General features: G+C 35.4%; 1 protein-coding gene across 1 annotated transcript in view; it reads left to right on the top strand.

The window, feature by feature from the left end:
* RIT2 (Ras like without CAAX 2) overlaps positions 1-22,720 on the top strand; it is a 599,180-nt gene that overhangs the window by 148,574 nt on the left and 427,886 nt on the right. Inside the window, 1 exon segment of the mRNA XM_065890056.1 lies at positions 21,969-22,000. Coding sequence (XP_065746128.1) covers positions 21,969-22,000 — 32 coding nt within the window.

Here is a 22,720-nt window from a genome sequence, read left to right on the forward strand (position 1 = left end):
AGCTGAAATCTCTCCTTGCAGCTGTGCAAACCACAAACTGACACCTCCACAAGTGGCTTTGTAAACTTAACACCTACAGAACATATGACGGACAACAAGTGTTCCCTCAGCAAAGATGGGTCTAAATTTAGCAGATGTAGACTTTGTGGACATATACACATGAGGGTTGGGTCAGGCCAGAGACTGAGCTGCCCCCATAGCACCTACAACGGGTCCTGATCCATGATTACTGAAATCCTGGGACCTGATTTCAGTGGACCTACACTGGTGGCCTGGTGAAAACAATATCTGAGAAACACAAGGACCAATTGCCAGCATACCCATGGTTAAGGTGGGGCTGAGAGCAGTGCCAACAACAGTGTAATCTGAGAGCTAGCACAATGGGTGAAAGGTGACACAACAGAGCATACCCACAGGTAAATAGCTCCAGACGCGGAATACTCAGTGACTTCCCTCCCGGTGAGAGTACTCCAATCCCACCAACCTCACACCGTGGATCAGAAACACAGCTAAGAAACAGATCTGAGGGTCTCTACTCCAACAACTAAGGAGCAGACCCTACCTCTGACAGGACAGTGACCACCACAGAGCAAAGCGGAGGTGCTGCTCAATATCCAGTGTAGGCTCTTATCACCACAACTTCAGTCACACCTCGTATCAAAGGATAATGGTCAGCATACACTGAGGAAAGAGGTGGCAGACATCTGTAGTTAGAAAAACCTCACACACAAAAAAAATTAAACCCATGAAGGCTACAAAGGGACGTTTCCACATAAAATAACCTTCCAAGATGGTCCGAGGGTCTAGCATGAGGAGGAAGAACCTCGAGAACATTTAGCCTTGAAGGCCAGTGGGACTTGAGTGCAGGAGTTCCACAGGGCTGGGGAAAACAGAGACTCCACTCTTGGAGGGTGCACACCAGGTCTCATGTGCACTGGGACCCAGCACAAAGTGATACCTCCATATGAACCTGGGCTACACATACCTAGGGCTCTTGGAAGGCCTCCTGGGGAGGCAAAGGTTGACTATAGCTCACTGTGGAAGCAAGCACACCAGTAGCATAAGCCCCAGGGAATATTGATTGGAGCAAACTCCCCAGGAGGTCTACATTTTGGCACCAAGACCCAATCCCACCTAACAACCTGCAGCCTCCAGTACTGGAAAGTCTCAGGCCAAACAACCAACAAGATAGGAACACAGTCCCACCCATCAGAAGACAAGCTGCCTAAAGTCATACTAAGCACACAGACATCCCAAAACACACCCCTTGGCATGGGTCTGCCTACCAGAGGGACAAGATCCAGCTCCACACACTAAAGGTCAGATACCAGTTCCTCCCACCAGGAAGCCTGCACAAGTCCCTGGACCAACATCACCCACCAGGGGGCAGACACCAGAAGTGAGAGGAAATATGAGCCTGCAGCCTGTGAAAAGGAGTACACAAACACAGAAATTTAGACAAAATGAGAAGACAGAGAAATATGTTGCAAATGAATGGACAAGATAAAAACCCACAGGAACAACTAAATGAAGAAGAGATAGGCAATCTACCTGAAAAAATAATTCAGAGAGGTGATAAAAATGATGGTCCAAAATCTCAGAAACAGAATGGGGGTACAGATCAAGAAGATACAAGAAACCTTTAATGAGGAGCTGGAAGATTTAAAGAACAAACACACAGAGATGAACAATACAATAACTGAAATGAAAAATACGCTAGAAGGAAACACTAGCAGAATAACTTAGCCAGAAGAAGGAATAAGTGAGCTGGAAGACAGAGTGGTGGAAATCACTGCCACAGAATATAATAAAGAAAAAAGAATGAAAATAAATGAGGACAGTCTCAAGTTATCTGAGACAACATTAAACGTGCCAACATTCACATTATAGGGGTCCTAGAAGGAGAAGAGAAAGACAAAGGGCCTGAGAAAGTATTTGAAGTTATAGCCAAAAGCTTTCCTAACGTGAGAAAGGAAACATTCACTCAAGTCTAGGAAGTACAGAGTCCCATACAGGATGAAGCCAAAGAGGAACATGCCAAGACACATATTACTCAAACTGACAAAAATTAAAGACAAGGAAAAATATTAAAAGCAACAAGGGAAAAGCAACAAATAGCATACAAGGGAACCCCTGTAAGGTTACCAGCTGATCTATTCAACAGAAACTCTACAGACCAGGAGGGAGTGGCACAATATAATAAAAGTGATGAAAGGAAAGACCCTACAAGCAAGAAAACTCTAATCAGCAAGGCTCTCATTCAGATTAGACAGATAAATCAAAAGTTTTACAGAAAAGCAAAAGCTAAGAGAATTCAGCATAACCAAACCAACTTTACAACAAATGCTAAAGGAACATCTCTAGGCAAGAAAGAGACCAATAACTTAAAACAACCCTGTATATATATAGACTGCTATATCAAAACCTCATGGGAACAGCAAACCCAAAAATTACAATACATAAAAACACAAAAAATAAAAAGCACCCAAACACAACACTAAAGATGGTAATCAAACCACAAGAGAAGAGAACAAATGAGGAAGTGAAGAAAAAGGCCTACAAAAGAAAACCCCAAAACAATTAAGAAAATGGCAATAGGAACATATATATTGAAATCACCTTAAATGTAAATAAATTAAATGCTTCAACCCAAAGACATGGACTGGCTGAATGGATACAAAAACAAGACCCATATATGTGCTGTCTACAAGAGACCTACTTCATACCTATGGACACATACACACTGAAAGTAAGGAGATAGAAAAACATATTTCATGCAAATGGAAATAAAAGAAACCTGGAGCAGCAATACTCATATCAGAAAATATAGACTTTAAAATAAAGACTGTTGGGCTTCCCTGGTGGCACAGTGGTTGAGAATCTGGCTGGCAATGCAGGGGACACAGGTTTGAGCCCTGGTCTGGGGAGATCTCACATTCCACAGAGTAACTAGGCCCGTGAGCCACAACTATTGAGCCTGCACATCTGGAGCCTGTGCTACGTAACAAGAGAGGCTGTGACAGTGAGAAGCCCGCGCACTGTGATGAAGAGTGACCCCTGCTTGCTGCAACTAGAGAAAGCCCTCACACAGAAACAAAGACCCAACACAGCCATAAATAAATAAATTTATTAAAAAAATAAAATAAGATAAAGACTGTTGTAAGAGACCAGGAAGGACACTACAAAATGATCAAGGGATCAATCCAAGAAGAAGATATAACAATTGTAAATATATATGCACCCTACATATAAGCAATTCAATATATAGGGCAAATGCTAACAACCATAAAAGGGGCAATCAATAGTAACACAATAATAGTGGGGGAGACTTTAACACCTCACTTACACCAATGGACACATCATCCAGACAGAAAATTAATAAGGAGACACAAACCTTAAATCACACATGAGACCAGATAGACTTAATTGATATCTATAGGACATTCCATCCAAAAGCAGCAGAATACACTTTCTTCTCAAGTGCACATGGAACATTCTACAGAATAGATCACATCTTGGGTCACAAATCAAGCCTCAGTAAATTTAAGAAAACTGAAATCGTATCAAGCCTCTTTTTGACCACAATGCTATGAGATTAGAAATCAACTACAGGAAACCAAAAAAAATCTGTAAAAAACACAAACACATGGAGTCTAAGCAATATGTTACTAAACAACCAATGGATCAAAGAAGAAATCTAAAAATACCTAGAGAAAAATGCCAATGAAAGCACAATGATCCAAAACCTATGGGACATAGCAAAAACAAGAAAAATCTCAAATAAGCAAACTAACCTTAAAACTAAACCGACTAGACGAAGAAGAACAAACAAAACCTAAAGCTAGTGGAAGGAAAGAAACCTAAAGACCAGAGCAGAAATAAATGAAATAGAAACAAAGAAAACAATAGCAAAGATCAATGAAATTAGAAGCTGGTTCTTGAAAAGATAAACAAAATTGACAAACCTTTAGTCAGACTCAAGAAAAAATGGGAGAGGACTCAAATCAATAAAATTAGAAATGAAAAAGGAGAAGTTACAATGGACACCAAAGGATCACAGTAAATGTAACAAAATTAAAATCATATGAAGCATCTTTTCTGACCATAACACTCTGAGATTGGAAATCATTACAGGAAACCAAAAAAAGACACCACAGACATACAAATGATCATTAGAGACTACTACAAGCAACAATAGAGCAATAAAACGGACAACTTAGAAGAAATGAGCAAATTCCTAGAAAGGTGCAACCTTCCAAGACTGAACCAGGAAGAAACATAAAATATAAACAGACCAATCACAAATACTAAAATTGAAATTGTGATATAAAAAACTCCCAAAAAACAAAACTCCAGGACCAGATGGCTTCACAGGTGAATTCTATCAAACACTTGGAGAGGAGGTAACACCTATCCTTCTCAAACTCTTCCAAAAACATTGCAAAGGAAGGGACACTCCCAAGCTCATTCAACAACACCACCAACACCCTGGTACCTAAACCAGACAAAGATGTCACAAAAAAAGAGTATTACAGGCCAATATCACTGATGAACATAAATGCGAAAATCCTGAACAAAATACCAGCAATCTCAATCTAACAACACACTAAAAGAATCATACCATGATGAAGTGGGATTTATCCCAGGGACAAAAGGATTTTTCAATATTCATAAATCAATCAATGTGATACACCATATTATCAAACTGAAGAATAAAAACCATCTGATTATCCCAATAAATGCAGAAAAAGCTTTTGACAGGATTCAACACCAATTATGATAAAAAACTCTCCAGAAAGTGGGCATAGAAGGAACCTACCTCAACATAATAAAGGCCACATGTGAAAAACCTACAGCAAACATCATTCCTCACAGTGGAAAACTGAAAACATATCCTCTAAGATCAGGAAGAAGACAAGGTTGTCCACTCCCATCACTTTTATTCAACATAGATTTGGAAGTCCTAACCATAACAATCAGAGAAGGAAAATAAATAAAATGAATCCAGATTGGAAAATAGGTAAAACTGTCACTGTTTGCAGATTACATGATACCATATGCAGAAAGTCCTAAACATGTTACCAGAAAACTACTAGAGCTAATCATTGAATTTGGTAAAGTTGCAGAATACAAAATTAATACAAAAGATATCTTGCATTCCTATACCCAAAAAGAAATATCAGGAAAGAAATTAAGGAAATAATCCCATTTACCATCGCACCAAACAGAATAAAATACCTAGAAATAAACCTACCTAAGGAGGCAAAAGACCTGTATTCTGAAAACTATAAGATACTGATGAAGGAAATAAAAGGTGACACAAACAGATGGAGCAGTATACCATGTTCTTGGATTGGAAGAATCAATATTGCCAAAGTTACTACGCTACCCAAAGTAATCTACAGATTCAATTCAATCTCTATCAAATTACCAATAGCACTTTACACAGAATTAGAACAAAATATTTTACAGTTTGCATGCAGACACAAAAGACCCTGAAGAGCTAAGGCTATCTTGAGAAAGAAAAATGGAGATAAGGGAACAAGGCTCCTTGACTTCAGATTATTCTACAAAGCTACAGTCATCAAAAGAGTACAGTACTTGCACAAACACAGAGATATAGATAAATGAAACAGGATAGAAAGTCCAGAGATAAGTCCATGCACCTATGGTCAATTAATCTACAACAAAGAGGCAAGAATATGCAATGGAGAAAAGACAGTATCTTCAATAAGCAGTGTAGGGAAAAATGGACAGCTACATGTAAAAAAATGAAATTAGAATTCCCCCTAACACTGTACACAATAATAAAGTAAAAATGGATTAAAGACCTAAATTTAAGACCGACCCTATGAAACTCTTAGAAGAAAACATAAGCAGAACACTGAAAATAAATTGCAGCAAGAAGTTTTTTGATCCACCTCCTAGAGTAATGAAAACAAAACCAAATATAAACAAATGGGACCTCATTAAACTTAAAAGCTTTTGCAAAGCAAAGGAAATCATAAGCGAAATTAAAAGACAACCCACAGAAAGGGAGAGAATATTTGCAATTGAAGCAACCAACATGGGATTAATCTCCAAAATATACAAACAGCACATGCAGCTCAACATCAGAAAAATAAAACAAACAACCCAATCAAAAAGTGGGTGGAAGATCTAAATAGACATTTCTCCAAAGAAGACATTCAGATGTCCATGAAGCACATGAAAAGATGCTCAACATCACTAATTATTAGAGAAATGCAAATCAAAACTACGATGAGGTATGACCTCACACTGGTCAGAATGGCCTTCATCAAATAATCTACAAACAATACATACTGGAGAGGGTGTGGAGAAAAGAGAACCCTCCTTACACTCTTGGTAGGAACGTAAATTTGTACAGCCACTATAGAGAACAGTATGGAGGTTTCTTAAAAAAGTAAAAATAGAGCTATTATATGATCCAGCAATCCTACTCCTGGGCATATATCTGGAGAAAACCATAATTCAAAAAGATACATGCACCCTAATGTCCACTGCAGCACTATTTACAATAGCCAGGTCATGGAAGCAACCTAAGTGTCCATTGACAGATGAATGGATAAAGAAGATATGGTATATATACACAATGGAATATGATTCAGCCATAAAATATAACAAAATAATTCAATTTGCAGGAACATGGATGGACCTAGAAATTGTCATACTGAGTAAAGTAAGTCAGACCGAGAAAGACAAATATCATATGATATCACTTATATGTGGTATCTTAAAAAACGGTACCAAGAAACTTATTTATAAAACACAAATACAGTCAGAGTTGTAGAAAACAAACTTATGGTTACCAAGGGGGGAAGGGGGGAGGCATAAATTGGGAAATTGGGATTGAAATATTCACAGTACTATATATAAAATAGAAAGCTAATAAAACTTACTGTATAGCACAGGAAACTCTACTCAGTACTCTTTTATGACCTATATGGGAAATGAATCTAAAAAAACAGTGGATATATGTATATGTATAACTGACTCACTTTGCTGTACAGCAGAAACGAATTCAACATTGTAAATCAACTATACTCCAATAAAATTAATTAAAAATTTAAAAAGTAAAGCTATAAAGAGAATCAAGGAGGATTCTCTAGATGTGTTTGCCAAACTCCATGAAGACTCTATTATACTACTATTTTTAGTAGCTCCCCCTATTACCTTGACTTTATATAGAATTCTATTATTTCTGTTTGGGAGCATTCCAGGTTGGTAGCCACCTCATCTTACTCAAGGTACTCAGCAGGATGTTACATGTCCTTCGTGGGAAAAATTTCATGCTATGGCGTCTTATGAGGTTGCCCTTGATCCTCAGCTCAATGCATTTTAGAAAATGTAACTGTTGAGTGTTGGTGGACAAGTAAAAGGTCTATCTACCATTTTCACCTGAGTTTAACTGTGAGTCAAGATAATTTTAGACATTCATTTATTTACTCATTCAAAAAATAAACGTTTCTCACCTATCCATGCTATTATTCAGCAAATATCCATGGTCCATTCATGAGAGACCGAAAGTTTTCAGTTAAGAGAGACAGATTAATAAGAAGTAACTAGCACAACGGAAAGTGTCTGGCTTTGGAGTCCTATGACCTGACTAATTTGATTCCTTGTTAGATCTGTAACCCTGATCAAGTTAATGCACGGATCTTAAAACATTTTTGTTAAAGTGTTCTTTAAAGGAATTTTGAAAGATTAAGTACCCAACTTGCATACTTCTAGGTTGACATCTAAAAACCTCATCTTTTTAAATTTTTAAATTTTAAAGTATATAATTCCCAGCTTACTTTAAGTAGTAATTATTTTAATAAAAATGTTACATTTTTATAACTATGTCCATTGGGATATAAAAGACAATAATTTGATACTCACTATTGTCCTTTTAAAAACTATATGCACAAGTTCTTTAATAGTGTAAAAAGTGTCCTTGTTCCTATTCTTCCTGGAAATTGTATAGTCATTACATTTTTCCCATAGAAGTTCATCCTAATGTACTATATCTTTATATTTAAAAAATGATTCTATAATAATTTTACTTTTTTCATAGCAGTTGGTATCATCAAACATGTTATTAATACATGTACAAATATGTGTGCATTTTTATTTTTTGTTTTCCTTTCCAATTCCCCACCTTATTCTAGATTTTAAGCCCCTAGAGAGCAGGGGTTCATTTTGTGTCCCAAGGACCTAAAATAGAGTCTGGCACATAATATAAAGCGGTGTCTGGCACATAATAAATAAATATTTTTGAATAAATGAATGAATGAATGAATGAATATTAGGAAGGGGGCCTAGGGAGTTCTAGTGGGAAGGAATGGGTTTCAATTTAAATTCATAGGTGAGAGAATACTTCCCAAAGGAGGTCACATGTACATAATAATCTTAAAGATTAAAACCAATTGTTTATTTGGGGGAAGAGAATTCCAGCAAAGGAAACAGCACCAGGAAAAGCAATTCCTTGCAAAGGATCATGGTTGGAAAAGTTTGGGAAACTCACAGAAAGCCAGCATGAATGAAACAGAATGACTAAATAGAAGACAGAATAAGAACAGAGAAAATAACCAGATCTTAGATGGATAAAGAATTAATATGATGATGGCGAGGACAATGAGATGAAGAAAGAGGTTTTGCAGAATGCTTAATCTAGATGTAGTTTTAAGTTGTCTTTCTTTCCTTCTCTCATTTTGCAGACAAGAAAGCTGACACAGAAAGTTTAAATGATTTTGTCAATGTACTACAAAAAACCAAGAGGAAAATGGGAATAAATCCTAGTGAATAGACTCCCATCATATATTTCCTACTCCACTGACAGACTGTCAAGTCCCAAAGGAACAGCAAAGACTTGCTAACCTCTTATCTCTGTGTAATTAAATTATAGCATTCTACAAAGTGTTTCAGTTTAGTACTTTCCATAAATATCATATTCTTTTGTAGGGGGGGTACTAATGAAGTAGTGTGATTTTATGCAGCATTTTAATATTTTAAAATATTTTGTAGTGGAAAGTGACTCTTTTCTTTCCACAATTTTCCTTTTTCATAATTGACAGTCTCTGCCTCTTGGCAAATACCACTGACATTCCAATGATGGTGATATATAATATTATCAGATTTTTCATATAAGTAAATATGACATTTTAATACTAAGCTATGTAAAACACGAAGCAGTTGATTTTAAATTTAACTTTAAAATGAAATAGTAAATTAATGGAATATCTGAATAAAAAATAGAAATTTAAATAAAAAACATATGCATGAAAAACTAGTCCAAGTAAAATGGATTTGTTTTTTAAAAACGATTGTATTTAATCTCTCACCACTGCTTTTGCATGAACACTGAAGATGCAACTGATCATTATTTATTGTATACATTTAATGAATATGTTATAAAGTTCAGGCAAGCACTACATTTACATAACATATGTTAAACCTATGACCACTAATAAAGGAAAAGTGTCTTTGATATAAAATCCATCAGGTACTATCTGATGCTGTCTGCAGCTTAATATTAAGTAAGTACCCATTTCTATAGGCCAAAAAAAACCAAATTCTTATTTGCCAACAAGGGTCATCCATTAATAATTATAGAAATCAAACAGACCAAGGCTGCATTCACCAAATACTCTTTATTTTCATCCCTAATTACTTTTTATTAAGATTACAGTGGATGACTCAACTTTTCTGATCTTTAAAAGTCTTCTGTACTTCTATGCACTCTGCACTTTTTTGTATCTATAAAGCCAGTGAAAGACAAACTGACATAAGGAGAAGCATTTATGTGCATGGAGTGTGACAAGTCTCCTGTCACTATTTTTTTTTTTTGACCTTTTTTATAATGGTCACAGAGTTGACCTGAAAAACAAAATACCCATCATTTCAGACATACTTTTAGCTGGAGAACTAATTATTTAAATCTATAAATTATATATAGATTTCCACCATGTAGATTGCTGCAACTTACAAAAATTTAATTTGGTTCCTTGTAATAATTCCTTGAGTTGTTCAGTAAAAATTAAAAGATACTTTATTTAGAAAAACCGTGAAGTGTTCTTCATGGGTATTAGCAAGGAAAGAGTAACAGTAAGACTGAAAATAAATCAACAGAAATAGACAAACTACTAGCTAATTTAAACAAACAAAAAACAGAGACAGCAAACATAAAAAAATTATAAGGAGGAAATGATTACTGATACAATAGAAATTTAAAACATTATCAAATAAGTTTATGTACCTCTTTGAAAATAATATTGAAAACCTATGTGGATAAGTTCTCAGGTTAATACAGTTTCCTAAAATTGTCCCTTGTAGAGTTAGAAAACTTAAACAGACAAATATATACAAAATAAATAGAGAAAAGTTTTCAAGGAACTACCTCTATTAAAAAGGCAACAAGTCCAGCTGGTTTCAGAGGAGATTCTACCAAACATTTAAAGACTACATAGTTCCAATGCTATATAAATTATTTCAGAGCATAGAAAGTAAATAAAAATCTCCTAAATTATTTTATAATGGAATCACAGGATTTATGTCTAATTCTGATAAAGATAACCCAGAAAGGAAAGCTGTAGAGAAATATTACTTATGGATAATAGTTTTAAAATCTTAAATAATTTATTAGCATGTTCTAATAACTTTAAAAAAAGACATCATAACCAAATAGACTTCAATACTGAAATGCAAGCTTGGTTGAATATTCAGATATCTATTTATATAGACATAATAATAATTATTAATAAATTTATACATTAATTACTAATAAATCACCATACTAATGGTTCTCAGAAGAAAAAGTTGATAATTATCTCCATTATACTGAAAAAGTCTTTTAAATAATATTACTTTTATTCTTTATTAAAGATTTCAAGAAAGCACAAATGAATGACTATATCTTAAGGTAATGAAATAGGTAAATATGTTACAATGTTAAAGCCAGAATCTTACTGTGAAAAACAAAAATGTTATTCCCACTAAGGTCAAGAAAAAAATATAACGTGATCACTATCTGCATTACTATTTAATATTGTCGTGAAGATTGTCCTGAATGAATATACACAATATTAATTAGTTATGAAAATAAAAATTGGTAGCTATTTCAATTTGTAGATGGATGTTAGAAACTCCTAAAATATCTTGATAATATAACTCAAATAGTAAAATACTTTAGCAAGATAGAATATTTTAAAATTAACATATAAAAATCAATAGCCTTCATAAAAACAAATGATAGGTACCCAAATTGTTCACTTTGATACACAGATTCTATGGTCCAATACCAGTATTTACCTGATTCATACACACAATTCTATTTAAATCAAGCGATCTAAGATACTTTACGAGACACAACAAATTCTTGTGCTTATTTCCCATCATCTCATTTCTTCCAGAACATTTTTATCGCTGGCTAATATCCATGTCCTCCTGCTGAATTTAGCAATACAGTCTGAGACAAGCATTGCTACATGCACATTGGTAATGATTTTGACTGTGAGTGAAACTCTGAACACAATAAATCCATCTGTATATCATCCAGAGGTTTAGCACTTTGTAAAACATTTTTTAACTATTTCAAATACATACATACAAAAAGAAACTCCCATTTTTGAAAGACTACAACTTCTGGTAAACCCTCCAAAATTCTGACTCTGTTGACTTAGCAGGTTTTCTGAAGTGTATGGAAAAGTTATCCTGGCCTCAATGTGAAATTGCTCTTCTTCAAAATTTTCCAAAATGATTCTTGTTATCTTTTAAAGAACAGCAGGGACACAGCCAAGGTAACTTCTAGAATAATATTTGTGAAATTTATTTCTAGTACTATCTTGCCTTGCTTGTCTATATCTTTCCTGAATGTATTGAATATAAACTGGTCATGCTTCCAGGTGGGTTTTGTCAAGTTGATCCATTGAACTGGTTTACAGTTAAGTGTTATGGACTTTGTCTACAACTCCTCAAGGTAATATTTTATTAAAAAAAAAAAATATATATATATATATATAGACTTCCCTGGTGGTCCAGTAGTTAAGACTCCATGCTTCCACTACATGTAGCACGAGTTCTATCCCTGGTCAGGAAACTAAGATCCAATGTCATGCCACACAGTGTGGACAAAAAACAAAAAACAGAAAGCAAAAAACACAAAAACATATATATAGGAAGAAATGAATAAACTGAATATTAGGAATTTCTGAGAGGTAGTTTTGAGGTTGGGGTTTTCAGATGCTCTCAAATCATATTGTTTATGGATATTCTCTTTCTAAGTAAAAGTGTGATTTATATGGGTATTTGCTAGGATAAGTCTTTTTACTTGGGACTTATTGATTCTTACATATCTCTCAATATTGTATATATATATGTGTATAAAAATATATATTTTGGGAAGGAGACATAGATCTTCATTTTCATTAGATTGTTGAAACAAATGATTTGATTATAATAAGACAATACTATTGAAATCTGGGAAAAGAGAGGAGGAGCTGTTATTGAGTTTCTTACAGAATGCCTCTTTGACAAAAAAATAGAATCCCCAAAGTTTGAGAACGTAAAGTCAGACATCATAAGGTAAGTGAAATTTAAGCCTCAGTCAAATTAATAGGTATTTAGCAGGTTGCTTACATCCAACATTGAATTCATCAGGTATTTAGGGGGGATTTTTTCAGAAGTTGTTTGTTTATCATATTATCTTTGCAAAGGGAAATGACTCTTAGATGTCCCATGAAGCATTCACTTTGTAAAACAGAAAATAAATTTTGCAAATCACTCATTCTAAACTTACCTTTTTAAGTTCTGGAACAAAGCTCAGCTGGCTCTCTCTTCTTTAGCTCTGTCTCAGTAGTAAGTCAGAGGCTTTGAGGATTGAAGGCTTTTACAATTATACAGTAAGCAGCAGGTTTCCAATAAAGCACAAATTCCAACATCTAACTACATTTTGGCTTTCTTATAAATAAGTGTAATAGGTAAATCTTTGATTCTTTTATTCCTGATACTAGGCCTGGGAATCTCAAGTCTACTATAAAATATATATATATATATATCAGTTCTTATATATATATATATATATATATATATATTTAAGTTTCTTCCAAACTTCCTCAGCCTTCAAAATTATTTCCTAAATATATAGTAATTCACTTAGTCCACAATTATACACATTGTTTTCTAATTCTTCTTGGGAGCTTCCATGACTATCACATACTGGCGACTGGTAGATGAAGAGTTTCAATGTATTGATTGAAAGGTATGACAATGCAACAGGCCCCATGGTGTGCTAGTTAGCACTCTGGACTCAATGGTATGATATTTGAGTGGAGATATGGAGCATTATTAACATTGTTAAAGAGAAGCAAACCTGGACAGTAGTTAAAAAAGTAAAAATAGATTGTATTCAGGGATTATTGCAAGAGGAGAGAGAAAACTCCATACACAATTGGGCTCAATTTCAAATACAGCAAGGACAATTAGGAATTTACTATCAAGGAACAAGGTGGGGGTGAGTGAATGGAAAAATTGCTAAAAGTGTAGAGTGGATTTTTTTTGAATTTTATTTTATTTAGCTTTTATACAGCAGGTTCTTATTGGTTATCCATTTTACACATATTAGTGTATATATGTCAATCTCAATCTCCCAATTCATCACACCACAACCACCCCTCCCCCACCACCCCCACTGCTTTCCCCCTATGGTGTCCATTGTCCTCTACATCTGTGTCTCAATTTCTGCCTTGCAAACTGGTTCATCTGTACCGTTTTTCTACGTTCTACATATGCGTTAATATACAATGTTTATTTTTCAATTTCTGACTTACTTCACTCTGTATGACAGTCTCTAGATTCATCCACGCCTCTACAAGTCACCCAATTTCGTTCCTTTTTAGGGGTGAGTAATATTCCATTGTATATATGTACCACATCTTCTTTATGCATTCATCTGTTGATGGGCTTTTCGATTGCTTCCATCCTCGCTATTGCAAATAGTGCTGCAATGAAAATTGTGGTACATGACCCTTTTTGAACCATGGTTTTCTCTGGGTATATGGCAAATAGTGGGATTACTGGGTCATATGATAATTCTATTTTTAGTTTTTTAAGGAACCTCCATACTGTTCTCCATAGTGGCTGTATCAACTTACATTCCCACCAACAGTGCAAGAAGGTTCCTTTTTCTCCACACCCTCCCCAGCATTTGTTGTTTGTAGATTTTCTGATGATGCCCATTCTAACTGGTGTCAGGTGGTACCTCACTGAAGTTTTGGTTTGCATTTCTCTAGTAATTAGTGATGCGGAGCAGCTTTTCATGTGCTTCCTGGCCATCTGTGTCTTCTTTGGAGAAATGTCTATTTAGGTCTTCCACCCATTTTTAGATTGGGTTTTTTTTTTTTTTTTTTCCCTTAATACTGAGCTGCATGAGCTGTTGATATATTTTGGTGATAAATCTTTGGCTGTTGATTCATTTGCAAATGTTTCCTTCCATTCTGAGGGTAGTCTTTTCATATTGTTTATGGTTTCCTTTGCTGTGCAAAAGCTTTTAAATTTCATTAGGTCCCATTTGTTTATTTTTGGTTTCATTTCCATTACTCTAGGAGGTGGATAAAAAAAGATCTTGCTGTGATTTATATCAAAAAGTGTTCTTCCTACATTTTCCTCTAGGAGTTTTACAGTGTCCGGCCTTACATTTAGGTCTTTCATCCATTATGAGTTTATTTTTGTGTATGGTGTTAGAAAGTGTTCTAATTTCATTCTTTTACATGTAGCTGTCCAGTTTTCTCAGCACCACTTATTGAAGAGGCTGTCTTTTCTCCACTGTATTTCCTTGCATCCTTTGTCATAGATTAGTTGACCATAGTTGGGTGGGTTTACCTCTGGCCTTTCTATCCTGTTCCATTGATCTATATTTCTGTTTTTGTGCTAGTACCATATTGTGTTGATTACTGTAGCTTTGTAGTATAGTCTGAAGTCAGGGAGTAGGATTCCTGTAACTCCTTTTTTTTCCCTCACACTGCTTTGGCTATTTGGTGTACTTTGTGTCTCCATACAAATTTTAAAATATTTACTTCTAGTTCTGTAAAAATGCCATTGGTAATTTGATAGGGATTACATTAAATCTGCAGATTGCTTTGGGTAGTATAGTCATTTTCACAGTATTGATTCTTCCAATCCAAGAACATGGTATATCTCTCCATCTGTTTGTATCATCTTTAATTTCTTTCATCAGTGTCTTATAGTTTTCTGCATACAGGTCTTTTGTCTCCCTAGGTAGGTTTATTCCTGAGTATTTTAAACTTTTTGTTTCTATGGTAAATAGGAGAGTTTCCTTAATATCTCTTTCAGATTTTTCATCATTAGTGTATAGGAATGCAAGAGATTCCTGGGCATTAATTTTGTATCCTGCAACTTTACCAAATTCATTGATTAGCTCTAGTAGTTTTCTCATGGCATCTTTAAGATTCTCTATGTAAATTATCATGTCATCTGCAAACAGTGACAGTGTTACTTCTTGTTTTCCAATTTGTATTCCTTTTATTTATTTTTCTTCTCTGATTGCCATGGCTAGGACTTCCAAAACAATGTTGAATAACAGTGATGAGAGTGGACATCCTTGTCTTGTTCCTGATCTTAGAGGAAATGCTTTCAGTTTTTCACCATTGAGACTGATGTTTGCTGTGGGTTTGTCATACATGGCCTTTATTATGTTGAGATAGGTTCCATCTATTCCCACTTTCTGGAGAGTTTTTAACATAAATTGGTGTTGAATTTTGTCAAAAGCTTTTTCTGCATCTATTGAGATGATCATATGGTTTTCCTTCTTTAATTTGTTACTATAGTGTATCACATTGATTGATTTACGTATATTGAAAATCCTTGCATCCACAGAATAAATCCCAATTGATCATGGTGTATGATCCTTTCCATGTGTTGTTGGATTCTGTTTGCTGGTATTTTCTTGAGGATTTTTGTGTCTCTATTCATCAGTGATATTGGTCTGTAATTTTTTTTTTTTTTTTTTGTAGTATCTTTGTCTGGTTTTGGTATCAGGGTGATGGTGGCCTCATAGAATGAGTTTTGGGGTATTCCTTCCTGTGCAATTTTTTTGGAAGAGTTTGAGAAGGATGGATGTTAACTCTTCTCTAAAAGTTTGATAGAATTCACCTGTGAAGTCGTCTGGTCCTGCACTTTTGTTTGTTGGAAGATTTTTAATCACAGTTTCAATTTCATTACGTGTGATTGGTCTGCTCATATTTTCTATTTCTTCCTGGTTCAGTCTTGGCAGGTTATACCTTTCTAAAAATTTGTCCATTTCTTCCAGGTTGTCCATTTTATTGGCATAGAGTTGCTTGTAGTCTCTTAGGTTGCTTTGTATATCTGCAGTGTCTGTTGGAACGTCTCCTTTTTCATTTCATATTTTATTGATTTGAGTCCTCTCCCTCCTTTTCTTGATGAGTCTGGCTAATGGTTTATGAATTTTGTTTATCTTCTCAAAGAACTTGCTTTTAGTTTTATTGATCTTTGTTATTGTTTCCTTTGTTTCTATTTCATTTATTTCTGCTCTAATCTTTATGATTACTTTCCTTCTTCTAACTTTGGGTCTTGTTTGTTCTTCTTTCTCTAGTTCCTTTAGGTGTAAGTTTAGATTGTTTATTTGAGATTTTTCTTGTTTCTTTAGGTAGGCTTGTATTGCTATAAACTTCCCTCTTAGAACTTATTTTGCTGCATCCCATAGCCTTTAGATCATCGTGTTTTAATTGTCATTTTTCTCTAGGTTTTTTTTTTTTTTTTTTTCCTCTCTGATTTCTTCAGTGATCTCTTGGTTATTTAGTAACGTATTGTTCACCCTCCATGGGTTTGTGCCTTTTTGCATTCTTTTTCCCTGTAATTGATTTCTAATCTCATATCATTGTGATCAGAAAAGATGCTTGATATGATTTCAATTTTCTTAAATTTACTGAGGCTTGATTTGTGACCCAAGATGTGATCTATCATGCAGAATATTCCATGCACACTTAAGAAGAAAGTTTAATCTGCTGTTTTTAGATGGAATGTCCTATAAATATCAATTAAATCTATCTGGTCTATTGTGTCTTTTAAAGCTTGTGTTTCCTTATTAATTTACATTTTGGATGATCTGTCTATTGGTGTAAGTGAGATGTTAACGTCCCCCACTATTACTGTGTTACTGTCAATTTCCTCTTTTATAGCTGTTAACAGTTGCCTTATGTATGGTTGTGCTCCTATGTTGGGTGCACATATATTTCTAATTCTTATATCTTATTCTTGGATTGATCCCTTGATCATTATGTAGTATCCTTCCTTGTCTCTTGTAACATTCTTTATTTTAAAGTCTATTTTATCTGTATGAGTATTGCTACTACAGCTTTCTTTTGATTTCCATTTGCATGGGATATCTTTTTCCATCTCCTCACTTTCAGTCTATATGTGTCCCTAGGTCTGAAGTGAGTCTTTTGTAGACAGCATATATATGGGTTTTGTTTTTGTATCCATTCAGCAAGCCTGTGTTTTGGTTGGAGCATTTAATCCATTCACTTTAAAGGTCATTATTGATATGTATGTTCCTATGACCATTTTGTCAATTGTTTTAGGGTTGTTTTTGTAGGTCTTTTTCTTTTCTTGTATTTCCCACTTAGAGAAGTTCATTTAGCATTTGTTGTAGAGCTGGTTTGGTGGTGCTGAATTCTCTGAGTTTTTGTTTGTCTTTAAAGCTTTTGATTTCTCCATCAAATCTGAATGAGGTCCTTGCTGGTAGAGTAATCTTGGTTGTAGGTTCTTCCCTTTCATCACTTTAAATATGTCATCCCACTCCCTTCTGGCTTGTAGAATTTCTCCTGAGAAATCAGCTGTTAAGCTTATGGGAGTTCCCTTCTATGTTATTTGTCATTTTTCCCTTGTTGCTTTCAATAATTTTTCTGTGTCTTTCATTTTTGCCAATTTGATTACTATGTGTCTCAGTATGTTTCTCCTTGGGTTTATCCTTTATGGGACTCTCTGTACTTCCTGGACTTGGATGAATATTTCCTCTCCCATGTTTAGGAAGTTTTCAGCTATAATCTCTTCAAATATTTTCTCAGGTCCTTTCTCTCTCTCTTCTCCTTCTGGGACCCCTATAATGTGAATGTTGTTGCATTTAATGTTGTCCCAGAAGTCTCTTAGGCTGTCTTCATTTCTTTTCATTCTTTTATCTTTATTCTGTTCTGCAACAGTGAATTCAACCATTCTGTCTTCCAGGTCACTTATCCGTTCTTCTGCCTCAGCTATTCTGCTATTGATTCCTTCTAGTGTAGTTTTCATTTCATTTATTGTATTGTTCATCTCTGTTTCTTTGTTCTTTAATTCTTCTAGGTCTTTGTTAAACATTTCTTCTCAATCTTTGCCTCCATTCTTTTTTCCCAGGTCCTGCATCATCTTCACTATCATTATTCTGAATTCTTTTTCTGGAAAGTTGCCTATCTCCACTTCATTTAGTTGTTTTTCTGAGGTTTTATCTTGTTCCTTCATCTGGTACATAGCCCTCTGCCTTTTCATCTTGTCTATCTTTCTGTGAATGTGTTGTTTCTTCCACAGGCTGCAGGATTGTAGTTCTTCTTGCTTCTGCTATCTGCTCTCTGGTGGATGAGACTATCTAGGAAGCTTGTGCCTGTTTACTGATAGGAGGGACTGGTGGTGGGTATAGCTGGCTATTGCTCTGTTGAGCAGAACTCAGTACAACTGTAATCTGCTTGTCTGCTGCTGGGTGGGTCTTTGTTCTCTCCCTGTTGATTGTTTGGCCTGAGATGATGCAACACTGGAGCCTACCCAGGCTCTTTGGTGGGGCTAATGGCAGACTCTGGGAGGGCTCACACAAAGGAGAACTTCTGCTGCCAGTGTCCTTGTCCTCATGGTGAGAAGCAGCCACCCCCCACCTCTGCAGAAGACCCTCCAACACTAACAGATAAGTCTGGTTCAGTCTCCTGTGGGGGTCACTACTCCTTCCCCTGGGTCTCGATGTGCACACTACTTTGTGTGTGCCCTCGAAGAGTGGAGTCTCTGTTTCTACCAGTCCTATCAAAGTCCTGCAATCAAATCCCACTAACCTTCAAAGTCTAATTTTCTAGTAATTCCTGCTCCTGTTGCTGGACTCCCAGTTTGGGAAGCCTGATGCAGGGCTCAGAACCTTCACTCCAGTGGGTGGACTTCTGTGTTATAAGTGTTCTACAGTTTTTGAGTCACCCACCCAGCAGTTATGGGGTTTTATTTTATTGTGATTGTTCCTCTCCCACCATCTCATTGTGGCTTCTCTTTTGTCTCTGGATTTGGGGTGTCTTTTTGGTGAGTTCCAATGTCTTCCTATTGACGATTTTTCAGCAGTTAGTTGTCTAGCATGGATTCTGGTTAAACATACTTAATAGAATTCTTGCTGAAGGCAGACCAAGATAATTAGATATCACCTGGAGGATGATGGTGGAGAATGATGAATTTGATCAGATATGAAGTGTGGGGCATTCCCTCTAAACTGACTTAGCAAAATTCTTACTAACACTAGGCAATGCAGAGAAACACATGGAAGCCTAAAAGTCAAGGACTAGTTTATAGGAGGAGTCAGAGGAGCTTGACTAAATGTTAGCCAAGGAGAGTATGTGTTGGTATGATATCAAAATGAAGGAGAAGTTGATGGCCATTCTAAGCCATGGGATAAAAGTATGCTCATATATGGAAAGTACTTCAGTAAGTCTGACTAGACAGAGTAGCTGTTTGGACAGTGGTGTAAATTGAGGCTGACAAGGTATGATGGGTAACATGAAAGACAATGTACATTATCATGTTGTGTTAACAGCTATGATTTTTATCCTAATAGTTGGTGACATATGCATGATGTTTTTTCAAATGATAATTCTAGTATCATTGTAAAAGTTCTAATGCAAGAGAAAGAAAATAGCTACAGAGAAATCAATTTTGAGTCTATTGCAAGAGATTTTCAAGAGAAACATAAGATTTTGAACTAGAGTAATATGATAAAGAATCTAAACATATTTGAATGATATTTTGGTAATAAAAATAAAAATTCATGGAACTTAAGAGAGATAAAATGTCCAAAGATATCTTCAAGATTTTGGCCTAAATAATTGACTATCATATAATGGATGTTGAGGCTCTTAATCACTTTAATGAATAGGTGCATATCTCTTTGCTTTGAGTGAGGTGTTGTGGGTCTCTTCATTTTTGTTTTAAATGAACCTGAGATATCTTTCAAATTTAGTTGATTGACTAACCAATCCAATTGTTCATTATGAGGCCAGGCCTATGACCTCTGTGATCTACTTGAGAGTAAACCAACAAGGGACTAAGAGATAGAAGAGACCACTCTTTTAAAATTAATGAAAAAAATTTTCCAAATTCTCGATATCCACTTAATAAACATGTTGCTTTCAGTTTGTTTACCTGAAATATCCTTAGTCTTAAGGCTATCTATAAGGAATGTTGATTTGCATTTCAAAAATTTTCCCTAAGCTGTCAAATTAAGTCATACTTTCATATGGACTTCCTTTGTTAATGCGAAGACAGGAGGTAAATACTGTCAAAGTGTAAACATATTCTTTTTACTGTGTCAGATTCTATTTCTTTGCATTTTTCAAGTAGTGCCTTGTACAGGTTTACTGAATTTAATGGAGTCTTCCCTGCTCTGAACATTTTCTAAAGCATGTACACTGTTTAAAGGAATCAGAGCCAGACAGTAAAGTAGTAAAAACACATTTTATTCAGGAACTAGGAATAAAGAGACTTCATTATAAACTGAGCTTAATTCCAAATACAAGGAAAAGTGAGGTTTTATAGGCAAAGGAGGGGGAAATGAGAGGAGGCATTGGTGGATAAAAAATATTTAAGAAGAGACATCAAGGGTAGGAGAATTCTTGCTAACCAGACTTAAAAGAATTCTTAGTGAAGCCAGGCCAAGGTGTTAGATATCAATGGTAGGGGAATTACTCTACACTGACATAGCAGGAGTCTTGCTACAGATGGTCTGTACAGGCCTAGAAAGGACAGGGGCCAAGGTCAAGGCTTAGCTGAAAAGAGGACTTAGAGAAACCTGACTAAATTTGGTCAAAGAGAGAGTCTTTATCAATACATACACACACACACACACACACACACACACACACACACACACACACATACACAAACACACAAGAAAAAAGGAAGAGAAGAACTATTGCATACTAATTTTTTTCTGAGTTTGTTGCTTTGCTTCAGAGTTTTCTTTGTCTCCTAATAATGGAAATTTACATGGGGAAATTCTACAACAGCAACATTAAAAATGTTTTACAAAATTATAGTTTTGAAAAGAATGTAGAAAATTTAGAGGAGACACCCCCCAAAAAAGTAATGCAAATTAATAGTGTTCTAAATAATATGAATTAAACAAAATAAAAGTGACAAATAATTTTAGCTGTGAAAAACTAAGGATAAAACCTCATGTAATCTTATACCTTCATAACTAATAGAGACCTCTGAGAGATTTTCTTTATTATAAAGATGAGGAAGTTAAGTCACAGAAAATGTACAGGAATATTTCTTAGTGAAAAAAATCTTCCCTGCTAATGCCAGCTGTTTAACCAGAGCAAGCCAAGAAGGATCTTACAGCTAGTTTACATTCCTATTATGTAAAGAGCCTCCTTATTTTTACTTCAATGCAATTTTTATTGAAATACATTTAAAATTTGGACAAATTTATTCCAGAGAAATAGCTGGGATTATTTTTTCCTCTAGATATACTGTTTTCCCTCTAAAACTTTATCTTACTATCATTTTGTTGTTTATGTTTTATAATTAAATTAGTCGCTGAGAAATAAATTACTAGAAACTATTAGAATACTAATGTTTACATTGGTTAATAATTTATTGATGAACTGGCGAATTTTTGTTAAATTTAATTTATTTGTTTTTCAGCAATGACAATGTAGCCATCAATTCCCTGATTATCATGACCCGACCAAAACAGGAGGGAAGGGAGCAGGGCACAACCCTTGAAAGAATGACATAGCCCAAGGACATGACATAAACTGATTAGAACAAAATAGGTCCAAGATGGTGGACAAGTTGACGTCCACTATACCTTGAGCCTCAGTATACACTCACTGTAACACATCAGGAAGCTAAATGACACACCCACAGGTGCCATGACAGTTCCAAGACAGACCATAAGTATCAAAACGTGGGCAGTAGCCCAATTCCTGAAATAGCTGGAATACCCCTCTCACTCATTAGCCTATGAAATTACCTACCCCTATAAAAACTGACACTGTACCCTCTGTGCCTTTTTCACATTCTGAGAGGGCCCCAACTCTGTCTGTGGAGTGTGATTCTTCCAAGGCTGCTCTGGCCTTCTGAGGTGGTCTACACTCTTTCTGTGGAATAAATAAATTCACTTCTTACCTATTGCTTTGTCTCTCACTGAATTCTTTCTGGATGAGACATCAAGAACCTGAGCTTCATTAAGTCCTGAAACCAGATGTGTGATCTCAGTTGGAAGACTGTAGGTTTTGGCTGGGTTCAAGTCCCAGCCTCATGAATTCAATTCCCAATCAGGGTTTTGGCCAGGTTTGAGTCCAGGCTGTGTGGGTTCACGCCCTAATCTGCATTTAACCTCGGTTTGAGTCCCATCACAAGAGTTCAAGTCCCAACACAAGTGTTCAAGCCCCAAATGAAGGTGCAT

This window comes from Phocoena phocoena, chromosome 13 (genome assembly GCF_963924675.1).
Source record: "Phocoena phocoena chromosome 13, mPhoPho1.1, whole genome shotgun sequence".
NCBI classification, from domain to species: Eukaryota; Metazoa; Chordata; class Mammalia; order Artiodactyla; family Phocoenidae; genus Phocoena; species Phocoena phocoena.